Source organism: Borostomias antarcticus, assembly GCF_949987555.1.
Source record: "Borostomias antarcticus genome assembly, chromosome: 4".
NCBI classification, from domain to species: domain Eukaryota; kingdom Metazoa; phylum Chordata; class Actinopteri; order Stomiiformes; family Stomiidae; genus Borostomias; species Borostomias antarcticus.
The window spans coordinates 7,976,741-7,995,719 of record NC_140237.1 but is presented as its reverse complement, the minus strand read 5'-3'; the positions used below and the strand labels follow the sequence as shown (position 1 = coordinate 7,995,719).

Genomic DNA, 18,979 nt, shown 5'->3' with positions numbered 1-18,979 from the left:
TAAAAAATCGGAATAGACCCGGGAAACAGCTAAACATCATGAACATTATGGACCACTTCATGGACATGTGGGTTATTGTGGTTTACAGTACCTTGTCCTCCATCCTGTTCAGTCTGGAGCCAATGGTGTTGGTGCCTTTGTCTTTAGCCCGTTCTTCAAAGAAGGATCAGATGATCAAATAAAACAAGGAAACAAAATAGACAACACAATCCTTTCTATGAATGTTACAATACATCCTAGTATACTATCATTGTTGGATTACTTGCTAACATCGTATTCAGTTCAACAGAGATACAAGGAGATATGCAAATTCGTCACAATCCTCTTTCTCAATTTGAATAAACTAACCACTAATTCTACTCTACACTAAAAGATAACAGCGCCTCTAGTTGTTCTTCAGGGTTATCCATCCATCCCCAGCCATACAGTATATCGGCGATTGTATTTAGTGAATGTGAATGACAGACGATGCATCAGGTGGTATTTCCTACCTGAGCTGGTCTGGAACAGAGTCAGCTTTCCCAGAGACTGGTCCAATCTAGCGGAGGAGTTCAAATATACAATCACACGTTTTGAAGTATAGTATAATTCCATCCAACCGTCCATCCAACCATCTATTAGTCCATCCGTCCGTTCATGTACATGGAACATCCCCCGAACCAACCACGCATCCAATTCCAAGTGGTATCTTGCATTGAAATAGAAGGGAAAGGGGATATAGAAAGCAGCCCACCTTCTCTGTAGCTCTTTGATGCGCACCATGAGGTTGAGGTGTCCTTGGGAATACTGCTCTATAACATCCCGCACATCATAGGGTTTACGCGCTTGCTGCAAAAACATAACAGACATTTTTGATATTACGACTGTCTGCCTTACCAGCCCGACAAGCCCTCGTAGACATACAACGGATCCCACTCACACCTTTGCGATCTTCATTGCAACATGGATATAGTGTTACTTGCTTTGAATGTGAGAGGACAACAATATGTTACACACACACTCACATACATTGAAACCACCAAGCTCTTCAACTAAACAACCCATTTGCCATTTTAGAGCATTAAGGATTAGTGGGAAAATACGTGGTTAACCGTAAGTATGTATTTCTAAATATCTGCATTTTTAAATCAAAATGCAACCTATTGCCATTACATGCTTAAGGCCCACATTTGCGAGGAAACGATCGGCTGAAGGGAAGGGTTTTTTTTTTTTTAGGTACACTTTAGGTACAAAATCATCATCATTAAAAAGAAGTGTTTTAAGTACACTTACATATGTGCTGTTATTGAGAATTAAAAAGTGTCTCCTAACATACAATGCATTGTTCATTCCGCAGGCCTTTCAAAGGTATGCTAAAAAATAGAAAATGGGCTGATCATATACAGTATTGTGGACCATACCATGCTATTGCAAGCTTAACATGAATTGTGTTGAACTACAGTAATTACTGCTAAAACAAACAGCTATTACTTAAATCTCACTCACCTGGAATTGCTTCTTAGCAACAAAGTAGCGCATTCTCTGGATCACACGTATGGCTCTTCTGTGAGTGTCCCTCAACCTATATGAGAAAGCTGAATGAGACGAGTGACATAATGCTGTATAACAATCTTTTCAACCACTCCCTATTGGAGCACAGAGTGCCCCTGGAAGGGCTCAGAGGATGAGATGAATATGTTGTGTTCAAGTGTATGTAGTGACTGATGCTAACACTCTGTAGCACTCTAAGGGTGAGAACCATAAGTGGTGTTGAATTATCACTATGACAAGATATAATTTATGATTATACCACGGTTATCACAACTACGAACGAATATGTATTTAATGATCATGATCATTAAATCATGTCGTAAGGGGCACCACCCTGTTCTATAAAGGGAAACCGATAACCTTTATCAATAATCTTATTTATCAATCTGTCTGAAGGAGGAGGTCTTGACTCAATCAAGGGACCTAAAGATCATGTGATGACGCTACAACATGATCAAAGCTTAATAATATTTATTGAGGTTATACTTATCAATTATCAAAATAACATGAAAACACAATTGAATAACGGATGGAAAAACAATGTGGCAATATGAAACCAGCAAAATGAAATGAATGGTGTCACAGATTATCTCAGCCTGTCCTAAATTCTCTAAGTTTAAAACAATATCACATCAACACCACACCACAGAAGAACATTGAATGTGACCTGAAGAGAGAGCTGTGCTCAGTGTGTGGTTTGGCCCAGAGAAATGGAAAGGCATGATTGTCACTCAATGTCTGGTGTTACCCGCCTGCGCTACCATCAAAACAGTCTTTTGATGATTGTTTGATTGTTGGCAAACGCCAAGGTTCAATTTCAGAGCTGCTCGGTGTACAGCAAACTGAAATGGTTCAGAATTTAAAACTTGCTCTTAGTTACTTCTGATCTTGCCAGAAGCCGGATTGGTAGTCATCTGAACTTCAATATTTTGCCGCATCTCGTGGGGAGAGCAGCAACGACAGCGGCAGCAAAGTTTTAGAGGACCGTTCGGACCACTCCAGACCACCTCCTTATCCAGGGACCGCTCCAGACCACCTCCTTATCCAGGGACCACTCCAGACCACCTCCTTATTCAGGGACCCCTCCAGACCACCTCCTTATTCAGGGACCGCTCCAGACCACCTCCTTATTCAGGGACCCCTCCAGACCACCTCCTTATCCAGGGACCCCTCCAGACCACCTCCTTATTCAGGGACCCCTCCAGACCACCTCCTTATTCAGGGACCCCTCCAGACCACCTCCTTATTCAGGGACCCCTCCAGACCACCTCCTTATTCAGGGACCCCTCCAGACCACCTCCTTATTCAGGGACCCCTCCAGACCACCTCCTTATCCAGGGACCACTCCAGACCACCTCCTTATCCAGGGACCCCTCCAGACCACCTCCTTATCCAGGGACCACTCCAGACCACCTCCTTATCCAGGGACCACTCCAGACCACCTCCTTATTCAGGGACCACTCCAGACCACCTCCTTATTCAGGGACCACTCCAGACCACCTCCTTATTCAGTGTTGCACGATAGCAGCCAGGAGGCGTCGTTGAGCAAGCAAACTCAAATCGCCTGGCAGTAACTGCATATATTTTAAACTAGTTGGATATATTCTTTGTATTATATTGTGTATATTGTACATCATATTGTATATTGTGTAGGCTATATTGACATAGTCAATAAGCAAGACAAAGCCAGCACAATCCTGTGTGTTATACAGCTGATGCAGTTGTCTCCTGTTTATGCCCTTTCTGCTTTATGGCAGGAGACCTCACCAGGGGTGCCCTCCTCCCAACTATCTTTGATCTCTGTAATGTTTACTTCAGCTGTTGACCCTCAGACCTAGTCTACTCACTGACAATTGGCTAGTGAAGTTTTTGCATATGCAGGTATGGTCACACCCACAGTGTTTATAATGCTCTGTTTTCATGATAATCTTGGCTCTTGGTGAATTTTCCCTTCTCTCTGAGTCCGAATTTGCAAACTTGTAAACTCGTTGGAATACAAGTAACCAGCTTGGACTTGCAAAGATGAAACTTTGGCATTCTCCATTACTCTTTTCTTAATGATTAGAATAAATCTATAACACCAGCAATATTCCTACTGCTGCGAGGTAACGCCCACTCTCTAACGTTTGTCATTCAAACACTTCTGCAATGACTGAACTAATATCCATTCATGGATATCACAAACTGGTCAAATACGGTTGTGGTACCGTATTTCCTCTTTTAGAGGCCGGGCCTCTAATAGTGGCCGGGGGTCCCAGTGGCCTGTGCAAATAGACGCTGGGCCTCCAATAGTAGCCGGGGCCTCTATTGGAGGGCCGGCCTCTAATGGGGTGGATTTTAAAATATGCATTTTCATGCATTTTTAAATATAATAGACAAAAATATAAACAAAGGGATTGGCAGTTTAGCACATTAAAACCATGATATAAATTATACTAGCAGTATAAAGTGAAGGGAAAAGAAAGAGAGAGAGAAGAAATGTGTTGTTCTGATTCAATTCTGATCGCATATCAGAGGCTGCGTCCCTCACAGCCTCCATCAAAACATGTGTCTTCTTTAGCCCTGCCTACAACGAAACCCATCATCGAACTTGAAACGGCAATCATGGAGAACAAGAAAAGACGTTCATTTGATTTTAAATTCAAAGAAGAGGTACTCAAATATGCACAGGAGAACTCAGGAGAGAGTGCTGCTAGGAAATTCAATGTGCACCCAAAAAGAATTAGAGAATGGAAAAAACAGAAGGCTGAGATGGTATCTGCGAACAAGAAAATAAATCGTTTAAGTGGCGGAAGCAGGAAAAAGGTCAAATTATGTGGGCTGCCCTGCGTTTCTGCGAATGGTAGTTTACAGCCGACACACCAAGAAGAAGGAAGCCTATTTGTCGCTCCCTTCTTCTTTCTTGTTGTTGTTGACCTGCAGTACTATTGTTGCTACCACAAGAGGCAGTGGTCCCAGAACATCAAAACCAAAAGACTCCACAGAATTCCCAGGTCAGCGGTGGCCGAGTGGATAGTGCGCTGTTTATATTATATCTCCATGTGCGCTGCCTATCACCGCGAAGGTTGTGAGTTCAATCCTTGGTGTGGACATACCAAGGTACCATGACATATTTTGTCACTGGATGTTGTAGAAGTTATGTAATGAGCGTGCATACATTGGCAAGGCTGTCAGCTCCAAACAGATTTCCCACAATGACATCATTGCAATGGATGAGACTGCAGTGTGGTTTGACATGGTGACTCCCACTACCATTGACCATACAGGTAATGTTAACTCTACATTATCGTTTTCCATATACCGGTAACAGTATTTCATTATTGAAATTTGAAAATGCACAGTGAGATTTGTTTCAACTGTAAAGTACAATGTAAAGTACAATAACGTCATATTGTTGTTGACAGGCACGAAGAGTGTGGTCCTGAAAACGACTGGACATGAGAAGGGCCATCTCACCGTGGTGCTCGCAGCCAAGGCAAACGGGACCAAACTGAAGCCTTTCATCGTTTTCAAAGGAGCCATTCGTGAAGTGAAGGCAATGCAGCAGCAGACCACACGAGCAGTGATTGCCACATCTGGGAATGGATGGATGAATGATGGACTCACCACTGAATGGCTCCAATCAGTTGTAGGACTTCCTCCACCATCTCCTTGTGTGGGATGCTTACCGCTGCTACATAAGTACAGACACCAAAGCAGAGCTGAAAGCCTACAATATCACAACTGCCGTGATCCCAGGAGGCTGCACCAAATACATCCAAGCACCTGATGTGATGTGGAACGGGCCGTAAAAAAACAGAGCCTTCATGCCTCGTACAATGAGTGGATGGCTGGGGATTGTTGAACGGATGGCCATTCCCAGTTCTCCTAAATACCATGTTCGGACTCTAGTCATGCTTTCTCTCCCTTGTAGCTAAACCTTCCTGCAGCATACCAATACCTTATTTAGTATTTCAGTTTGTGCGGAAACCAAATTCACAATATAACCATATTTGGTTTGACTTCCTGCGACTGGCAGGTGATCAGGATATGAGATCTATATGAGAATCTAGTACACCACATAACAGGAACTGAGGGGTTCAAACCAATGTTAGACCACACATGGGTTTCAATGTGGTGTTGGCTTCTGCCTACGCAGTTTGGTTGTTTGCTTACGCACTTTGATGTGTTATAACAGCTGTTTGAACATGTAATAAAGCTTTTTAACTACTTAGCTGACGTACTTGCATACGCAGGTATGGTTTTATTGATGAGCTAACATACCCATGTATTGCTTTAGTGATGTACTTACATACGCAGACATTGTTTCAGTTGACGTAGGTATGCAGGTGGTATGAAGGAAGTGTATACCTTTTATGGAATTCCTTCTGCCCTTATTTAGTAATAACGTGTTTAATCGGATGTTAATTGCGTGTGAATTGATGTAATCATTGACGTAGTTATGTTTTATCTGACCACAAACTGCGTGGGCTCAGACTGTTTAGAATAGTATAAATACTGAATGTTAGCTTAGGATCATTGTCAACATCATTTTTTAACATCATTTTTGGTTGTATACTTTGACTGAAAACAACTTGCCCTGCGTTGGCAAACTTTGTATCTTTTTGATTTTTAAATAAACCTTATAAAACTTGAAGAACTTTTTGGGACACTCCCTTCTTCAAGTGAACTGCCTCCTCTCAGCATCAGCTAAACGTCCGTGAAGGGGTAAGTGACCTATTGGGTTAGGTCTCATTTAGAACTGGTACCATTAAGCTCCTAGAGGTGTAGGGTTTGGAGTGGAGCCGACGGGCAACACAACTAAACTCAACTCTAGAAAGTGAAAGTATAACCTGCTTGCATAAGCGAATCCGACCAACTTGTTTGACTCTGGTGTTATGGAACTGTGGCTCATGGAGCTTACAGGGGTTTAGCAGACAAACGGTGTACTGTTGCTATACGAATCCTTCGGGAGACATAAGGCAACCATTGTTAGAACGACTCATACGACAACTTAATTGGTGGTATCTTGTAGGCCCTTTACAACCCTCGCCGGCGGAACCGGAGGTCTTAGTTGGAAACAGAACGACAAAGTCCATTAAGCCGGGTCTTTGGCCTTTCCAAGCAGGAGTCAGGGGGTATACTAGGGTTGGAGGCGATAGGTATTTGGGGATTCTATATCACCTCTCGGCGTGAGGGATATAGACAGTTTTTGACCTAACAAATAGGAAACTCTGATCTACGGATATTCTACCTATTGTGAACAAGTCTTGGAGTGCGAGCGGTGGCTAGAGAATCTGGATTGTAGAACCTTAGAGTAAAGTTCACAGGGAGGCAAGAATAGATCAATATTGAACATATACAAAACGGCTGAACATTAAGTTAGGCAAGATAAATAGCTTACCTACATTTTAGCTACAGATTTCCTTTTTAGGAAAACTGAGTGGTTGTGAACCACTTCCTGTGACTGCCACCGTACGGAGGGATCGCTCCGAACGAACCTTGTAGCGTAAAGCTCTCATCTCACTGTGCGTTCCGTCCTACAGGATGCAGACAAGACCTACACATCCGGAGGGAACCTGAGAGCCCCTGCCCGCTGCCTGCTTGTGGACTGGATGCTCACTGCCTGGGACCTGCTGGACAAGGATCTGATCACCAAGTCCTTCAAAGTGTGTGGCCAGTCTGTGGAACATGACGCAAGTGAAGATGACCATATCCTCCGTTTCAGGGAGGATACGGTCTCTGCGCTGCTGGGCGAAAGACCCTTCACCAGCTCCGTCAGCGAGAGGAGGAGAACAGGCATGCGGCTGAGGATGATGAGGAGGAACTGTACAACAACGAACTTGTTGTTTTTGAGAATCTTGACAATGATGCTTCTGAGGAACTGGATAGTCATATGGACGAGAGGGGGGACAGTGAAACACCATAGCCTATGCTATGAAAGATGGCCTAAAATTTATTTTTTCATCTTGGTACTGGATATTTTTTTCATCTCAGTACGGTAAGCTGTATTTTTATTTTATTTTTTCCTAGATCTGATTGTAGCCTAGAGCACTGATCTATGTTCTATGTAAAAGTTATGTTGTGAACTGTTTAAATCGGTAATATGCCGCTGAATGTTATCAGCCTGTGGTGTTTTATTTTAATGTACAGTAAGGTAATGTTAGCCTAAAAGCTAGGCCTGTGAAATTTATTTTCACAATGTGAGCCGTCAACGAATGTAGGCTATAGGCTACCGTACCTCAACAAATTGTGAGCAGTAGACTTACATTAACTAATTTGAATCCTTTTTGTGCCAGTTTGTACCTTTTTACTTGACTAAGTTACCAGAATCGGTACTTGACTACCAGTAACCTTCTTGCACTAAGGCAATGATACATTTTATATCTTGTTAAACTTGTTGCATTTTTACTTGTTCCTGTTTGTTATTAGAGGTAAAACTCCTTGATTTGATTGCGTATTTACAATCTAAAACAATTGCACTAATTTTGTTCAATAAACTGATATTTTTTTACTGTCAATTTGTTAACATAGAAATAGAAGCCGGGCCTCTTTTATAAGCCAGGTCTCTGATATAAGCCGGGGGCTACATGTGATTAAAGAAATAGAAGCCCAGGCTTTTATTAGAGGAAATACGGTATGTCGTCAATAGCGCAATTATCACAAACATTTGAATAGATTTCCTTCCTGTCTTTCTGTGGCATTCGCTTCCAGCAAACACTGAAAATACACTCCCTCAATTTATGTAGGTTATTATTAGCCTATCCGACCATGCAAATTGATTGTGGGGGGAGGGGGGTGCTTCTAGTTCCAGCCAGGGTTGTTGGCTGTGACTGCTCCGAATTTGCTGTGCAACATCAACTGTCCAATTGTCAAAATGAATTGCCAACAAACTGACCGACTATTTTCCCCACGTGTGCTCAGTCTCCCCATCTACTGCAGCCCGACCATTTGAAATAATCCAATAGTTAAATTAGTATTTCTTAAGCAAAAGATACAATCGCCTATGAGATCTGAGATAGTCTAGGACACAACCATGAGTTTAACTACTGTAATAAAAACATTTTTTAATGGAATTGTAAAGGTAGGCTACTATGTACTTGTACAACAGCTGTTTCATTGTGGAAAAATTCGGGGCTATATTTTCCTGATAGGATTGATTTTTTATTAGATTTTTGACTTTTGATTTATTACATAGCCTAATTATTTCAATAAGACTGACTGGCTCAGAAGAAATGCAACCGCTTGACTGTCAATTGCGACTGGTAGGCTGCCCATGTAGGCAGTCAAATCAAACAAGCTTGATTTGGAAAAGCATGCTAACATAACCTGTTTGATGGTATTTCGTTTTTATAACGTCAGTTGATATATGTTTGCCGATATTACCTAGCTTACAGCTACTTTTCCATGGCTCAACTTGCTACACTAGCTTACCACTCACCAGCAACGAACCTGGACTAGGCTATTGCAACGTCCATCCCCCTGTTCATATTCAAATTAACTGGATGGATGTGTTTCATAGCCAGTGGGCTAATGGATTGTGGGGTAGGGAGTTGCTACTAACTTCCTGCTTTCGCACAGTGCAGACACTTTTGCTGCTTGCTCTCACCATCGCTTGTATTTTTCTGCTGATATTCTTGCTTTTCTTCTGTAAGAAACTATGAGTAGCGGCTCCTGGATACTTATGAATCACTGGGACTGAAGGTTTTGTAGATATAGTAGGCTATTGCCATATTTCAAAATTGTATTACCTCCTCATGATAACGTGAGCGTGGCAGCAAGATGCCCCACAGAAGACTTACACAAACTTCTGCAGAAGATTACAGTCCTGTAAACCAAAATTAACCATTTAGAAGTGAGTGTGGAAGTCAATGGACTAACTGGGAATGACACCACTTTACCATGGATTCAAAACAATGGACAAGGGCATGCTAAAACACGGCTAATTATCACCAACAAGACTACCAAGAAACAGGAGAGCTGTGTACCGGGTAATAAATCTACAAGTGGTAGTCCTCCCTGGAACTCTCTTGGTGCAAAACCTAAGAGTAAATAATTTCCCAGGGAAATGGGAGAATGGGTAAAAGGCAGAGCCCAGCGCCTGGAGATTTGTGATAAGACTGGCTGGCCTGCATTATCATCCAGGCAGAGTGCCTCTTCAACCCCTGTCCTTAGTAGGACACAGCTGCTGTGGACAGCTGCCAAAGGGAGAGCCAGCAAAAAAAATCCCTGACAACCAAGTGTACAACTGGAGAACAAATTTGCCCCACTTTTGCAGGACCTTGCATTTTCGTCTGATGACCTGAATCACATCTCATCTTCACACAGCAGGGTAAGGACTGAGAGTAAATCTAAAAGTAAAAGGCTACAGGGAAAGCTAACAACTGGGCCTCAAACTCTGATTGTGGGTGACTTTACTGTAAAAGATGTAAGAAGCATGTGCTGTATCTAACTGCATGGCCTCTGATTTACTACACATTGTAAACACGTCTCTTCTTTCAAGTGTTCCCACAAACCCTGAAAACTGCAGTTGTCAAGCCTCTCAAATGAACAATTATAAGCCCATATCAAAACTCCCGTTTTTTAAGTAAAATTATTGAAAAAGCAGCAGCAACAGCTGAACAACTTCCTGGCACTAAATAATTGTCCTGCGGGGAGCTGTGTACTTGATTTCTGGTCTTCCACAACCCCCCTTCCAGGGCTTGTTTTTGGAATATGAACAGATCATACTCAACCTGGCAGCTGTCCAGCTGCTCATGACAGTGTTGGGCCTTGCTAAACTTGCAAGTCGACAACCCCGGAGGTTGTTGGCCTAGCCGCTAACTGCTCCTGAAGGCTGTTCTCCCTCTGAGGTTCCTCCATGGCCTGTTCAGTCAACGTGACCTCATGGCCAAGCTGACTGTTTAAAGGACAATGCTCGTTTTTGACAACCTGGACCTTATTTACGACATATTATAAGACGTTTGACTCACCGAGATCACTTTGGTGTAGTTCGGATGCATGTAGAAGAAATGTAAAATCCAGCGCGAGCCAGTATATCCATGTAATGGCGATGGTCGGGGCACCTGGAATGCAGTTTCTAAAAATCTATTTTCTGCCGCGAAACGGTTGTTTTCATCAATCTGTCTTTATGAATATAGCTAGTTGTGCTTACATAGAGCGTAGGCCTGTTGTGGTTTTTCACATGCCTCTGTAATATGATCTTTAGAAACGTCTTTAGACACGAAATAGCTTCCTCACTTGCTCCAGCACGCATGCGCAGAGCTCTTTACCCCCTTGGGTAATAAATCCATGGCGCAACATTCCGGAGGCCACATGGGCCCAACAGAGACTCGCACAGTGAGTTCCCTGCCCTTTTTAAGTAGGGACCAGACAGATTCTCTCTCTCAAAGTCTCTCAAAGTTTGCACTCTCAAGTTTCTCTCCGTAACCAAGGATCCAAGCTTGTGCCTGATTGATGAAAATCAATCTGTATTCATGGATTGCTGAACCACTCCACTACTGGCATCTAAGCTCTCTGTGTAGTCGACACCAGGGTCTTAGGAATTTCAACAAACTCTTCAAATGATCCACCTCTGGCGAGAGCAGAGGTTTTGAATGAGACATTTGCAACTTTTAAATTCGGAACTATTTCAGTCGCTGTACAACAAGCAGCGCTGAAATTGAACTCTGAACCTCCGCGAACATCAACGTTTGTCTACAGTCTTCCATCACTGTTTCAATGGGAGTGCAGGCGCGCTACACCGTGCATCAAACCGAGCTTCCATCAGCCACGTGCTTCTTCACTTCCTCAAGCCAGACAACGCCTCCTTTTTCCTGATGTTTGTACTTTCATTAAGTCTGTAGTAACTTTGCCCTTTCTATCCTGTACTTTCTATTGAATTGTTTTTATATTGATTCGCATTTGACATTTTGTATTTAAATTTGTATTTTGGGTAAAAACTTACTGTGACACGTGGGTAACTGGAGACAGGCCACTGTCTCTCTCTCCCTCCAGCTCCAGGTCATCATTACTACTGTTCCTCTGCAGAGGAGGGGAGTGCACCTCCAGCAAGCAAGGGCTCTTTTTCACTGCAACACATGTAGAAATGTGTGGATTAGGGATGTAATGGTATGAGATCTTCATGGTATAATAACAGTCCAAAAAGATCACAGTATATGACTGTTAAGAATTTAAAGTGATAATCTCAACCTTTTCCATATAAATAAATGTCTGTTTCGCTATCTAATCGCCAAATCCGCAGATTGAGGTAACACAATAATGATTCAGCTCCCCCCCCCCTCCCCCACCATTCATGAAAGCCTGTTGTGAGAGTTCAGAGAGCCTGGTGTCGAAGTTGGTGTTTGGTCTACCAGGATTGACGGAACTGACACTGACATGTTGGAGACACAGCAAGTGTTCTGTAATTAGCAAATTTTCTGCCTCAGTTTAGAGGCCAGACTGTCTACATGACACTTCAACTTTTAATTCATTACACATGAAGTGAAATATTTCAAAGCTGATTGCCTCCATGTTGCTCCACGTTGATGCAGTCATTTGTGCAAAAGGACCCCCCACCAAGTATTGAGTGTATAAATGAACATACTTAAAATACTGTATAATCACTTTGCAGATCTCTCAAAAGCATTTGATACAGTCGATCACCAGCTACTTTTAAACAGACTATCTAGTATTGGCTTGGATAGAGATGCTTGTGACTGGTTTCAGGATGATCCGTTATCAATGTGTGAAATCGGTTAACATTCAATCTGATTTCCTGTCTCTAGCTAAAGGTGTGCCCCAGGGATCAGTGTTGGGTCCTGTCCTTTTCACTATCTATATTAATGATATTGTCTCTACACTAACTGGCTGTCATGTTCATTTATCTGCTGATGATACAGTTGTCTACTGTATTGCGGATAGTGTTCAGGAAGTCATTGTTAATCTGCAACTTGCTTTTAATGTACTACAAGGAGCTCTCACCAATCTTAAACTAGTCCTAAATCCTAGCAAATCTAAGTTTATGTTGTTCTCTAGAGCCAGGACTATTGATTTGATCGACTCCACCTTTCAACAGCTAATGGCCTCCATATTGAGTGTGTCCCGGAGTACAAATATCTAGGTTTGTGGTTGGATGATAAACTGTCTTTCAAGTTTCATGTAGATAATCTAGCCTCTAACCTGCGGCAGAAAATTGGTTTCCTGTACAGAAACCATAGACAATGGTGAACCTATCTATAGACATGCTTCCATGAAAACCTTGAAACCCTTGGACTCTGTCTACCACTCCGCCCTAAGATTTATTACAGGTGATAGATATGACACTCGCCACTGTGTTCTTTATCATGAGGTAGACTGGCCTGCTCTTTCTTTAAGGCGTAACTATCACTGGTATTTGTTTATTTTCAAAACCATTATTGGTAAACTTCCACCTTCCACCTTGTCTCTGTTGGACTGGAGCTAGACCCGATCTAATGATTGGCTTGTTCTCAGGGTTTCTCGAGTTTATTCTGAACTTGGAAGGGCTGCTTTTTTCCATGATTCTCCTTATACTTGGAATACCTTACAACAGACTCTAAAGGTTGAGGTTCTTCCTTCAGTCACGGAGTTTAAGACCACGATTACACTACTACGTTTTTCGCCATTTTTCCTGAAAAATACCTTAATTTGTGCCTAGCAATTACACTACCACGGCCAAAACTAAGCTTGAACCCGGAGGCGGATCGATACGTCCGGAGCTACGTTTTGGAGGTCAAAATCCAGACCTGCGTTCTAGTTTAATAGACAGATCCGGAAGCTTTTTTTAAAACGATGAATAGGGCTACACTGTAACACTGTGTTAACTTCACATTAAACCAATCATACAAGTGATTTACGAGTTTGAGTTATATAGTAGCCTATCTTAGTGGATACTATAGTTAATATAAATTTGGAAATAATAATAGGCTAACAGGAGTCACGCAAAAAACAGCAAGCGGATAATAGGCTAATGTATGATAACTTAAACTGTCTTCAATGTTTAGCCTACAGGTTCCCAGGTTTTTAACAACGTACATGTCTGATGTTTTTGGTCTGTCCTTATCTTGTATGTTTCTATATGTGTATTGTTGTCTTGTGTTGTTTTTATGGCTGTTTTATGAGCTTTATGAGCTAAGTGGCATTTTAATTTCCTTCGGGATAAATAAAGTGAATCAAATCAAATCAAATTCCCCCCCAAAAAGTAGACATTTCAAATCATAACCCAAACAAGAGTAGACACTTCAAATAATAACATTGGACCTCATTCCTGAACATTTTCTAAAGTGTCTTCTTAAAGATGCGCTTCAAAAAAGTAACTGTCAACAAGTTTAAAAGCCTTTATTGAGATATGCCGCTATACGCGTGGGTAGGCTCGCCTGCTCAGTTTGTGTTCCCGACCAAATAGCTCCTTCATCACACCTGTCTATACTTCCGAGCATTATAGCTCCAATAATATGACAATTTTTTTTTTTTTTTTTTTTACTTTCATCTTAAACGTGATACGCCGGATGCTAGCTCGCGTCATGGGTTAATAAATCTTAGCAACTTTCTTTGTGGACAACTCTGCGAGGTACGTTCTCTGTTAAAATTGAACTGTAATTTGGTTGTTGTGCATTATTCTTTTCAATAGAATATGACAACATTGTTAGTATTAATTGAGCCTTTGGCAGTATTCAGTATTGATTTCTGTTTTGATTATGGTACACGGAACCATTCATGCTTCAGTCCGGTCTTTGAATCTGTGGTACTGTTTGATACTATAATGTATTTTTGTAAATATGTATTGTGTGAGCGTTCTTCATATGAAGCAATGGGAGTAAGGGGAAGAGGAATGTAGCAGCAGACAGGAAATTTAGAATGTGTTTTAAAGTTAAATGTATGATGAGTGATTTAACTTTGGTTAAGAATGTGAGGAGCAGATGGGCTACTTGAGAGAGAGAGATGAAAAATAGATGTTGTTTCAAGGTAAGCGGGAGTTCTAAAGACTAGACAAGAGAATGTTTTTGTTTAGATGTACTGTACGTTTTCTCTGAATAATTGGATACATAGCCTACTCTCTCTACTTACGTTATGAAATGGGTGTTTAAATGGGTATTTGAACTCTCTGACTGACAACTTTTTGACTGACTTTTGTTAATAGAAATGGTTCTATTTTCTGGCTGAGTCACCATGAGAGAAATATTTTCTGTTGTGTCTATCTCTTTGTTTGTCTTACAAAAAGAGGGCTAGAATTTGATGTTTTGTTTGAAAAACACATTACTCAGCCTCCCAGGGAAAGTTTACTCCAAGGTGCTCGAAAGGAGGGTCCGGCCGATAGTCGAACCTCAGATCGAAGAGGAACAATGCGGATTTCGTCCTGGTCGTGGAACTACCGACCAGCTCTTCACTCTCGCAAGGATCTTGGAGGGGGCTTGGGAGTTTGCCCAACCTGTCTACATGTGTTTTGTTGACTTGGAGAAGGCTTTCGACCGGGTCCCTCGAGAGGTCTTGTGGAGGGTTATGCGGGAGTATGGGGTGAGGGGGTCCCTACTTAGGGCCATCCAATCCCTGTACACCCAGAGCGAGAGCTGTGTCCGGGTCCTCGGCAGTAAGTCGTCTTCCTTTCTGGTGGGGGTTGGCCTCCGCCAGGGCTGCGCTTTGTCACCAATCCTGTTTGTGATTTTCATGGACAGGATATCGAGGCGTAGCTGTGGGGAGGTGGGTTTGCAGTTCGGTGAGCTGGGGATCACGTCGCTGCTTTTTGCAGATGATGTGGTCCTGATGGCATCATCTGCCTGCGACCTCCAGCACTCTCTGGATAGGTTCGCAACTGAGTGTGAAGCGGCTGGGATGAGAATAAGCACTTCTAAATCTGAGGCCATTGTTCTCAGCAGGAAACCGGTGGCCTGTCCGCTCCGAGTAGGAAATGAGTCCTTACCCCAAGTGAAGGAGTTCAAGTATCTGGGGGTCTTGTTCACGAGTGAGGGAACCATGGAGAGGGAGTTTGGCCGGAGAATCGGAGCAGCTGGTGCGGTTCTGCAGTCGCATTACCGCACTGTTGTGACGAAAAGAGAGCTGAGCCAAAAGGAAAAGCTCTCGATCTACCGGTCTATCTTCGTCCCCACCCTCACCTATGGTCATGAAGGATGGGTCATGACCGAAAGAACGAGATCACGGATACAAGCGGCCGAAATGAGTTTTCTCCGGAGGGTGGCTGGGGTCTCCCTGAGAGATCGGGTGAGAAGTTCAGTCATCCGGGAGAGACTCGGAGTAGAGCCGCTGCTCCTTTGCGTCGAAAGGAGCCAGTTGAGGTGGTTCGGGCATGTAGTGAGGATGCCTCCTGGGCGCCTCCCTAGGGAGGTGTTCCAGGCGTGTCCGGCTGGGAGGAGGCCGCAGGGTAGACCCAGGACTAGGTGGCGGGACTACATCTCCGCACTGGCCTGTGAGCGACTAAAGATTCCCCAGGCAGAGCTGGTTGATGCTGCCAGGGAAAGGGATGTCTGGAGCCCCCTGCTGGAGCTGCTGCCTCCGCGACCCGACCCCGGATAAGCGGATGAAGATGGATGGATGGATGGATGTTTGAAAAACCATTTGTGTTCTGTAACAACTGTCATTGTTTTTCTTCCCTTTCAGGGTAAAATATTCATCATCATCTTCATCCGCTTATCCAGGGTCAGGTCGCGGAGGCAGCAGCTCCAGCAGGGGGCCCCAGACATCCCTTTCCCTAGCAGCATCAACCAGCTCTGCCTGGGGAATCTTTAGCCGCTCACAGGCCAGTGCGGAGATGTAGTCCCGCCACCTAGTCCTGGGTCTACCCCGCGGCCTCCTCCCAGCCGGACACGCCTGGAACACCTCCCTAGGGAGGCGCCCAGGAGGCATCCTCACTAGATGCCCGAACCACCTCAACTGGCTCCTTTCGACGCAAAGGAGCAGCGGCTCTACTCCGAGTCTCTCCCGGATGACTGAACTTCTCACCCGATCTCTCAGGGAGACCCCAGCCACCCTCCGGAGAAAACTCATTTCGGCCGCTTGTATCCGTGATCTCGTTCTTTCGGTCATGACCCATCCTTCATGACCATAGGTGAGGGTGGGGACGAAGATAGACCGGTAGATCGAGAGCTTTGCCTTTTGGCTCAGCTCTCTTTTCGTCACAACAGTGCGGTAAAGCGACTGCAGAACCGCACCAGCTGCTCCAATTCTCCGGCCAAACTCCCTCTCCATGGTTCCCTCACTCGTGAACAAGACCCCCAGATACTTGAACTCCTTCACTTGGGGTAAGGACTCATTTCCTACTCGGAGCGGACAGGCCACCGGTTTCCTGCTGAGAACCATGGCCTCAGATTGAGAAGTGCTTATTCTCATCCCAGCCGCTTCACACTCAGTTGCGAACCAATCCAGAGAGTGCTGGAGGTCGCAGGCAGCTGATGCCATCAGGACCACATCATCTGCAAAAAGCAGTGACGTGATCCCCAGCTCACCGAACTGCAAACCCACCTCCCCCCGGCTACGCCTCGATATCCTGTCCATGAAAATCACAAACAGGATTGGTGACAAAGCGCAGCCCTGGCGGAGGCCAACACCCACCGGAAAGGAAGACGACTTACTGCCGAGGACCCGGACACAGCTCTCGCTCTGGGTGTACAGGGATTGGATGGCCCTAAGTAGGGACCCCCTCACCCCATACTCCCGCATAACCCTCCACAGGACCTCTCGAGGGACCCGGTCGTAAGCCTTCTCCAAGTCCACAAAACACATGTAGACAGGTTGGGCAAACTCCCAAGCCCCCTCCAAGATCCTTGCGAGAGTGAAGAGCTGGTCGGTAGTTCCACGACCAGGACGAAATCCGCATTGTTCCTCTTCGATCTGAGGTTCGACTATCGGCCGGACCCTCCTTTCCAGCACCTTGAAGTAAACTTTCCCTGGGAGGCTGAGTAATGTGATGCCTCTATAATTCGCACACACCCTCTGGTCCCCTTTTTTGAATATGGGGACCACCACCCCAGTCTGCCACTCCTTCGGCACTGACCCAGACTTCCACGCAATGTTACAGAGGCGTGTCAACCAAGACAGCCCCTCTACACCCAGCGCCTTCAGCATTTCTGGACGGATCTCATCAGTCCCTGGGGCTCTGCCACTGTGGAGTTGTTTGACTACCTCAGTGACCTCCTCCAAGGACATTGACGACCCCCCATCATCTTCCGGCTCTGCCTCGTTCGTAGAGGGTGGATTAGTCGGGTTCAGGAGTTCCTCAAAGTGCTCCTTCCAACGCTCAACAACCTCCTCAGTTGAGGTCAGCAGTGTCCCCTCCTTGCTGTATACAGCTTGGATGGTCCCCCGCTTTCCCTTCCTGAGGTGTCTGATGGTCTTCCAGAAACACTTTGGTGCCGACCGAAAGTCCTTCTCCATGGTTTCTCCGAACTCCTCCCACACCCGCTGCTTTGCCTTGGTCACGGCCGAAGCCGCAGCCCTCCGGGCAAGTCGATACCCTGCAACTGTTTCTGGGGTCTCCCGGGCTAATATAACCCGGAAGGCCTCCTTCTTCAGTCGGACGGCTTCCCTGACCACCGCTGTCCACCACGGTGTCCGAGGGTTACCGCCCCTTGAGGTACCTATGGCCCTCAGGCCACAGCTCCCAGCCGCAGCTTCAGCAATGGAGGCTTTGAACACCGACCACTCATGCTCGATGTCCCCAACCTCCACAGGGATGCCTGAGAAGCTCTGCCGGAGGTGGCAATTGAAATCTCTCCGGACAGGCTCTTCCTCCAGACGTTCCCAGTTCACCCTCACTACACGCTTGGGTTTTCCAGGTCTGTCCAGAAGTTTCCCCCGCCATCGAAACCAGCTCACCACCAGATGGTGATCAGTGGACAGCTCTGCCCCTCTCTTTACCCGAGTGTCCAAAACGCATGGCCTCAGATCAGATGATACGATAACAAAATCGATCATCGACCTTCGGCCTAAGGTGTTCTGATGCCAGGTGTACTTGTGGGCATCCTTGTGTTCGAACATGGTGTTTGTTATGGACAAACCGTGACTAGCACAGAAGTCCAACAACAAAACACCACTCGGGTTCAGATCGTGGTGGCCATGCCTCCCAATCACGCCCCTCCAAGTTTCTCCATCATTGCCTACGTGTGCATTGAAGTCCCCCAGTAGGACACTGGAGTCCCCTGCAGGAGCCCCCAAAAGGACTCCACTCAGGGTCTGCAGGAAGGCTGAGTACTCTGAAATATTGGATAACAATTTGTCTTTCCTAAACAGCTGACTGGCAGCTGCGAGCCATTTGCTTGTCTCTTTTCATCCCTATAAAAGGGAGGCGTCTGGTTAATGTGAGTTTACCTTCAAAATATTGTTTTGATCAAAATAGGTTACTCCATTTTGCTATCCTACTAAATGGCCCAATCTCAAACCACCCCCTAAGCCCTCGCCCTATCCACTCCCCCTCCGTTTGCGTGTTCACGCCATGTTAAGGGCCGTCCCAAACCAATTAACA

The 18,979-nt window shown here is 44.8% G+C and overlaps 1 protein-coding gene across 1 annotated transcript in view; it reads right to left on the bottom strand.

Moving 5' to 3' along the window:
- kcnq1.1 (potassium voltage-gated channel, KQT-like subfamily, member 1.1) overlaps positions 1–18,979 on the bottom strand; it is a gene marked incomplete at both ends in the record, with an annotated part of 96,670 nt that overhangs the window by 10,748 nt on the left and 66,943 nt on the right. The window contains 5 exons of the mRNA XM_084437281.1: positions 92–153; positions 492–538; positions 734–828; positions 1,486–1,561; positions 11,456–11,579. Of these exons, the coding sequence (XP_084293407.1) occupies positions 92–153; positions 492–538; positions 734–828; positions 1,486–1,561; positions 11,456–11,579 (404 nt within the window). The remainder of the gene's footprint in view (positions 1–91; positions 154–491; positions 539–733; positions 829–1,485; positions 1,562–11,455; positions 11,580–18,979) is intronic.